Source organism: Hydra vulgaris, chromosome 14, assembly GCF_038396675.1.
Source record: "Hydra vulgaris chromosome 14, alternate assembly HydraT2T_AEP".
In the NCBI taxonomy this organism is placed as follows: Eukaryota; Metazoa; Cnidaria; class Hydrozoa; order Anthoathecata; family Hydridae; genus Hydra; species Hydra vulgaris.
Window position 1 is genome coordinate 6,713,294 of NC_088933.1, and position 8,486 is coordinate 6,721,779.

An 8,486-nucleotide genomic window follows, 5' to 3' on the forward strand; every position below is an offset into this window, starting at 1 on the left:
CACACACAAAAAAAAAAAATCCCATTCAGCTTTATGGAAGTGGTAAGTAGTGCAATGATAGGTTGAGTTCAAAGAAGAAGTACAAGATGAAAGATTTAAAATCATTACACAATCGGAACCACCTAAAGGAGAACAAGGTGAAAATGAACACAAGTTAGGGTCGGGGACAAGACACAAATCAAAGAGTGAAGGTAACTGATTAGGGTTGTCTAGAAAACAAGTCAAAAAGTTAACTTTCTTAGTAAGAGATTAAGAAATGCAGAAGTTATGGGCTTTAGTGCCAGGAGGGTTAGTGGTGTTAGAGTCAAGCCATTCAGTGTAATAAACGTAAAAGTCACCAATAACAGCAATATTGGCAGAAGGATAAAGAGAAAGGGCGTAATCAATTTGACCAGAAATTACGATTAGTTTTGTAGTAGAGAAATTACAGATAGCAGTCTTGAGGAGAAAAAGAATGATAAAGAACAAAAAGAAAGATGATAGAGTGAAGAGGTGTTAAGAGGGTAGCACATTAAAGAATGGTCAGAGAATTAAAACCTGATTTTACAACAAATAGATTAATTGATACATAAGTAGATCCCTAGGCCAAGCAATTGACTATTGGAGTTTTTGCAAATCAAAGAATAGTACCCATCAATACTGATATCTGAAAAAAGAACAGCTGAGTTTAAATTCTCACACGCCTCACAAAGAGCAAGCAAGTCTGGTGAATTTTGCAAGAGGAATGATTCGACTAATGGATTACTTTAAAGACCATAAATATTTATAAAAGATATATTGAAACAGTTAGGTGATGGAAATGGCTTTTTATGTTTAACGGGTGATGCGGAAGTTATCGGACAAATCCTAATTTCATTATTTGAGCATAATAATTAGTTTTTGTGGTTTTATGCGTACGCATAAACGTTCTATAAAATGTAAATTTTATTATTTGAAACACAATTATATAAAATGAGGTTAAATGCAGCTGAACGAGAATCTTTTCGAATGCGACTAAAAATGTTTTTTTGTAAATAAACCTAATATAAAAAAAAAAATCGTAAATCATTTTGAAAAGGAAGGATTTGCTCGAAAAACAATATATGATAACCTAAAAAGACTTGAAACTGTTCAATCGTTTACTGATAGAAAGCACCCTGGTCGTCCAACATTCACAAGACTTTTCAACAATCGAAAAGGGGTAAAAAGCTAATAGATGTCTCAAAATAAGTGACTTCACTTCTAAAAGAGATTCCAGAAGAAGCATAGCTCATCAAACTATAGAAAATGCTGAACACGATCTGGTCAGCTCAAATATTAATTACATACCAGCACCGACAGAAACAATACATGATGCTACTATGGTAGTTGATGAAGTATTAAGTACTACAGAAGTAGCAGTTGAAAGTTTCTCAACATATATCCAAAATGAGACTTGCTCTTAGAGTCAAATCGATCCAAACACTAACTGCATAGAAACCATAAGCGAATAAATTGTTAATATTGTTGTTGATCAAGCAGAACAACATATAAACTGGTTTTCTGATCCACCATCAACCCTTCTTAACAAATTTTTTGACGTTCATCCAGTTCAAACTGCTGCAGATCCGACTATTATAAAATCTTTTGTGCAACATAATGTTACGAACCATAAATGGTTATCTTATTCTGAGGACGATAATGCGTTATATTGTTCAATATGCTTAGCATTTTCTTTGATTGCGTACTAAACCCTTTTATAAAAGGAATGACAGATAGGAAACACATTCATCAAAGAGTAGAAGAACATGAAAAATCAACATGCCATAACAAATCAACAGAAGCATACTTCTAATATTTTTGAAAACCTAATGTTCAAAACTTACTGTTTTCCACACAACTATCAGTGTGACGAGAACAAGTTCAAAAGCAACATCGGGTATTGTTACGAGTGATAGAAATCATAAAGCTGATTGGTAAACGTGGTCTGAGTTACAGAGGACAGGAGTTTGAAGCGGCATAAACATTGTTAGATAAATCACTTGATCATGGCAACTTTTTAGAAATGGTGTTGCTTGTAAGTAAATACGACGTCTGCCTAAACAAGCATATAAATACTTGCATTGAGAAAAGTGCAAAACGAAAAGAAATAGGAAGTACTGGAAGAGGTTCTATGGTAACTTTCCGCTCCAAGAGCACAATCACAAAACTAATTCAAATTATGTGTTGCTTGAAACAGAAAACCATTGCCAAAGAAGTTAATGCAGCTAGTATGTTTTTGCTGCAAATTGATACAACACAAGATATAATGTCTAAGGGCTAATGCTCAATTGTTGTTAGATATGCAACCAACCGAATTTATAAAAGGTTATTAACCATGGTTGCATGCAAACCTTCTACTGTGGAATATTTATCAAGTACAGTGTCACAAACTCTGCGTACATTGAACATTGATATATTAAAGTGCATCGGTAATACAATAGAAGGAGCTGCCAACATGAATGGAGAATACAAAGGATTTGCAGCATGGATGTTAAAAGAAAATTCCAACCAAATACATGTTTGGTGTTATCCTCATGTTCTTAATTTGGTTATGTCAGATGTTTGTAGTAGAGTACTTTCTAGTATTTCAATATTTAATCTATTGAATGGCATAGTAGTTTTTATTCATGGATCATATCAGAGATTGAACATTTTTTTGGCGGAAAATCAAAATGACGAATACCATTGCAGGATTTCAACTATAGTTGAAACACGTTGGTGGTCAAAGGATGCTGCACTTACAAAAATATTTGGCGAATTTGCAAATCCAGATTCTGGTTTATACGTAAAACTTGTAGTTAACACGAGGCTACTAAAAATTTGCACAAAATTTGAACATTCGAAACTCACAATCAAATTCGAATATTTCTGCAGTTTGAAGTTAAATATATTCAGTAGACATTCTTATTTCATAATCTCATACTGATTTTGGCAATTAAAATTTTTATAAATAAAATGGATGGAATTAAAGAAAACAACAAATGAAAGCTTATTGGAAACTTCTATTTAGATAAGATAGAAAAAGGGAAAACATATACAGTGCATTATTTTATGCAAATGAAAGTTTGATGCACCTAGATGCAGACAAAATAATTGACGAGCTAGCTTCAACAAGGGATCTACTTAAAAAACTGTTAATTTCTTGATTTAAAAATGGTATTGGTATCTTCTTAATCACATTCTTAAAATTAAATTCACTTTTATTGGCCTCATTTTTATGTTTGTTATTTTTTCCAGGTGGAGCATTTAATCAAGTTTGGGTTTGGGTTTTTTTTCCTCAAAATTAGAAAACTACAACTTTTAACTCTACAGATGACTCTAATTCTAAACAGATAATATTTAAAGAGATAATATGAAAATTTAAGTAATAATGCAAACTTTAAAATATAAGTTATAACTGTTAATATTGCAAGTAATCCTAAAATTTAGACACAATTTTTTTGAGATTTTTGGACATCCATTATAAATAAAGTACAAAATATGTAAATAAAAAAATTTAAAAAAAAAAAGGCTTATGTTGGAGCCACTAATTGGTTAATGAACTTGCGCCATAGTAATAAAGTTGTATAAAATAAAAAGCTATAAAATATGTAAATAAAAATTAGACAGGATTAGTAGAATTTTTTACATAAAAAATAGAAATCCTTTTAGAATTCCTAAAGAACGCATGTTTTAAAAGCTCATCATAACTTCAAAGAAACTTTTTTTCCAGGGAGAAAATTGAAAAAATGTATGTTAACTTTTTTTTTTAATTTAGTTTTTGAATATTCAAAATTTTTATTACTTGCAAAATTAAAACTTAGTGAAATTTTACCTGAGTTTTACTAAAATCTGCAAGATCTATTTTATTGATAAGTATAATTCTTGGTTTACGAACATATAAGTCTTCAAAATCAGGATTTAAACAAGATAGAGGAACCTAGGAATAAAAAAATATATAATTAGGCTTCACACAGTAGAAAAAACCTAAAAAAAGAAGTATATTATAAGAATATTCAAGCTTAAAAAAGTAGAATAATAAAATAAACATAAGAATAAATAAATAGTAAAATTCTTATTTTCAAAAAACTGAAAGGCTCAAAAGTTTCACTAAAAAATTCTCTAAATATTTATTATTTTTTATAACAAATTTTTCTCCGTTATTATTGTAACCAGAACTTTTTCTTGTCCTTTTTGTCTATAAAACTTCTTTATTTTTTAATATATTTTTTGTACCATACATAAAAAAAAAATTAATACATTATATGTAATTTTTATGTTTTTTTTTTGTTTTTTTGTTTTTTATTTTGTAAATTGTGTGTAAAAATGTAAATTTAGGTAAATTTTTATGTATCATACACACAAAAAATACATACACTGTATGTAATTTTTTTAAAAATACAAACTTCTATAGAAATAATTAGATTTTAGATTGTTTTTTATATTGTTATAAAAAACTTAGACAAAAAATTTTTGTAAAATTCATAAAATGGAATTTACATCAATTAACTCTTTATGAAAAGTATATCTCAATATTCGAAATTATTAATATTAATTAATAAATTGAATGAACTAAAATTATAATACCATTTCTTTAATTTATTGCAAATATAGATTTATTCCATGAAAAACTCAGTAATGGAAAATATAGTTGGTTTCAAACAAATGTAGTTTTTTTTAATTTTATATACTTTCATAAGAAATTTAAAAACTTAAAGAAACTTTAAGAGAACTGCCAGAATTATAGAAATTCCTGGAATAAAATTATCAATAAAATTATTTTTAAAAATTATAATACATATGATATCTGGATATCTTTGAAACTTCATTCTAGAAAATGTTGTTACAGCAATAAAAATTTTATTTAGTTTTTTTTAATTAACTAAACTTGTTGAACTTCAAACAATTTTTATTTCAGTATCAAATTGGGACAATCTACAATGGAAACAGCCTAATAAATTAAGCTAGTTTGTTGCCCAAGTGTCAGAGAATGCACTGTACATTGTTTGTTTCAGAAATTCCTGTCTGGTGATTTTAGCCTAAAAGATGTTGCATAGTGGTAGACCTACAGTAATCCAGGAGGAGGAGTTGAAGAATATAGTGGAAGCTTACCAATTCCAAATGGTTCAGGTACTGTGAATAAACTAGATATCAGACACTATACTGTTGCTGATGGTTTAAAATGTGTTAAAAAGATTTAAAAAATTGAAAGTTTGAAATAGAACAATCAGCAGATATCGTCAGACTTTAATGTTTGTTCATCCTTGCTGATGAACAAATCAACCAGTTATTGGATTAAACTGTAAAGTGTGACAAAAATGTTGTATGATAATCAGAAATATTCAAGACATAGGTTGGATGCCTACAAGCCTCTGGGCATTTCCTAAAAGTGAAGATCAGATAAAAACTTTAATTATGCCATAACTATCATCCACAAAAACTTTTTACAACTGGGCAAAACTGTTAAAGCACAGTCCTGCTGTCAAGAAATTAACAAAATGTACTAGAAACTAAGCTAACTGCAGCTGGTATTAGTCAACAGAAGAGGTTTGATCTTATTGCATGACAATGCTGGCACACACATTTTATAAATTACTTTTTGAAGAACGCAGGTAAAATTTTTCTGCAACCACTATATTCCTCAGACCTTGCACCAACCATCATTTTTTCAAGGACTTTTAAAATTTTCTCACCATAAGAACATCATCAATCAAGACAGACAAAAACAGCCTTAGACACTTCCATTAAATTCTAAGCATCAAATAGTTGGTGGGATAGAATAAATCGACTTGAATTGCTTTGATAAATAGTGTTGATCCCAATGGTGCTTAACTTGACTAAATTGGGCAAATATTCTAAAAGTTGTTATAATCTATTTATAAAAAGTTCTGTATTTTTGGTGTTTACTTAAGATTAGTAGTACTCCTATTTGTAATATTCTGAAAATAATTTTTCAAAAATTATATGATTGATTGCTTTGAAGTATATGATTTAAATTGCTCAGAGCATTCATGAAAACCTTGTATTTATGTATGTATGTATGTATGTATCTATATATGTATGAATACATGCATGCATGTATGTATGCATAAATGTATATATGTTTTAAGAAACATTATAAGTATCAACTGAATGTTAATACATTTTATCATACCCTAGCATCGCGTATTTCAATAACACAATCACATCTGTTTACTTTAGCTCGCATAATTTGCAGACCTAAAAAAAAGAAACTTTTATTGAAACTTAAACATAAATTTGCACATATTTAATATAACTGCATCTATAGCTAAACAAGGATTGTATATAATCCTAATTTATACACCACAATTTGAATAAATAATATATACATCCAACTTTTTGATAAAATAATGTTTTTAACTTCAGTCAAAAAAATTTCTAATTCTAAATCTGATTTTTAAAAATTTGATTCTTTTGCAGGTAAATTCAGTTGTTTATTTAAAGCAAGATACCACAGTAAAGCATAGTACTTAGTACTTTGAAAAGTTTATGTGCATCTGAATATCCTTCATAGATTCACATTTTAGAACAAGTTAGCTCACATATAGCCTTTTTTTTTTTAATTTTTCAAGATTTTGTAAAAATATTTAAAGAAAAAGTCAACATTAGTCATCATGGCCAAACAAAGCAATTTAGACATTTAGTTTCTAAAAAAAAAGCTTGAAAAATAAAAACATAGCCTAAAATAAAAGCTTAAAAAACAAAAACAAAAAAAAGAAACCTCTGACCATATGATACGGAAGAACTTTGAAAAAAACATCTTTATTGAAATATATAGGAAAATCAAACTTCGCCCTCATTTGCATTGATCTAGCCCTACTCTTTATGAGAATCTTCAACTTAGTTAAATGATAAATACAAAACGTAAACAAACTCAAGGCAGAATTTAATTTAGGCAGGATGTGACTTAAATTTACGCTGTTGCTCGCGCAGCGTACCGTTACTTTTTCTCTTATATTGCTAAGTAATGGAGAGCGAAACCTAATAGGTATCGTAAAATGAGGTGATTTTAGCTTGGAAGGTGACTGGTTATAAAAAACAAATAATTTATAAATAACAGTTTTAACTTTTAAAAACTACTTTGTACTTTTGTGACTTTTTACAAATTTAAGTTTATCTAAAAAGTAAATTTATTCTGTTTATTTATTACTTAAATTAAATGCGGTTTGCGGAACTATTCTTTTTGTTTGTTTGTTTGTTTATTAGAGTCTATAAAAATTGTTAAATTTATATCCTGCAAAATTGTGAGTTGGTTGAAAATGCTGTTAATATTTGAGTGGGTTGTGATGTTATAACTAATAGTAAATTTATATAGGATGAGTCTTGTACAATAGTTGCCAAATTTATAACACTTCTAATTAAAAATAACTTTAAGTAAAGTTTATGGGTGACTTTGGCCACAACTTGGGGTGACTTTAACCTAAGTGAAAAAATGTAGTTATTTGATTTTCAATATTATATTTTTAACTTTTTTTTCATAAAATGTTGTCTATAGATATAATTTTATTGATTTAATTTTCAATTTTGGTTTTTAGGACAAAATACTAACTAATAATTATATTTATATCAAAGAAAGCATGCCTAGAACGTAAGAAGTGGTAATTTAACACAATTTTAAAATTCCTCTATCAACAATAAAAAATAAATTGAAAGGTATACATTCTAAAAACCAGGCAGTCGCACAATATTTTGTGAAATTGAAGAAGCAAATTTTAGCAAACCATGTTATAACTATGTCTTCTTTTGGATTCCCAGTTGACTGTTATGATTTATGAAGTATTGTGAAGTCTTATGCAGACTGTAAAAGAATGTTTATTAAGCAATTTGCAGGAAATATGCCTGGTATTGAATAGGTAAAATCATTCCTTAAGAGAAATAAACAATTAAGTGTTAGATTTGCAAGTAACATTAAAAGAAAGAGGGCATAAGTAGGTACTGTTATTATTAATAACTTTTTGATAATATCACTCTTGAACTTGCAGGGGTTCCTCCATCAAACATTTGGAATTATGATTAAACTAGTTTAACCAATGACCCTGGTAATAAACTAATAATAACAAAGTGAGGATCAAAATATCCTGAGAGGATAATAAATTCAACAAAGTCTGCTACATCTTTGATGCATTGTGGTAATGCAGAAGGGCATATCCTTTCTCCATATATTGTATATAAAGCAGATTCGATGTGGACAACTTGGAGAGAAAATGGACCAAAAAAATCTGTTTTACAGATTAGTTTGAACCTTTATTTTTACCTAGACTAAAAAATACTTATAGAAAATATGTTCTAATTGGGGGCAATTTTCATCACATGTGAATACATATGTACTGTCTTTGCGTGAAGAAAACAACATTAAGTTTATTGCACTTCCTCCTAACTCCACAGGTTTAATGCAGCCATTGGGTGTTGTATATTTTTGACCAATGAAAGTTCAGTGGAGAAAAATATTAACAACTTGGAAGGAATATGGCAAAGGACATAAAGCT

General features: G+C 28.7%; 1 protein-coding gene across 1 annotated transcript in view; it reads right to left on the bottom strand.

Annotated features, from left to right (window-relative positions):
* The window catches only part of LOC101239907 (mitochondrial ribosome-associated GTPase 1), a 55,087-nt gene extending 48,127 nt beyond the window's left edge, over positions 1-6,960 (bottom strand). The window contains exons 1-3 of the mRNA XM_065817075.1: positions 6,722-6,960; positions 6,134-6,198; positions 3,815-3,919 (exon numbers count right to left, since the gene is read on the bottom strand). Coding sequence (XP_065673147.1) covers positions 3,815-3,919; positions 6,134-6,198; positions 6,722-6,806 — 255 coding nt within the window. The 5' untranslated portion in view covers positions 6,807-6,960. The remainder of the gene's footprint in view (positions 1-3,814; positions 3,920-6,133; positions 6,199-6,721) is intronic.
* Between the last annotated feature and the right edge of the window lie 1,526 nt (positions 6,961-8,486).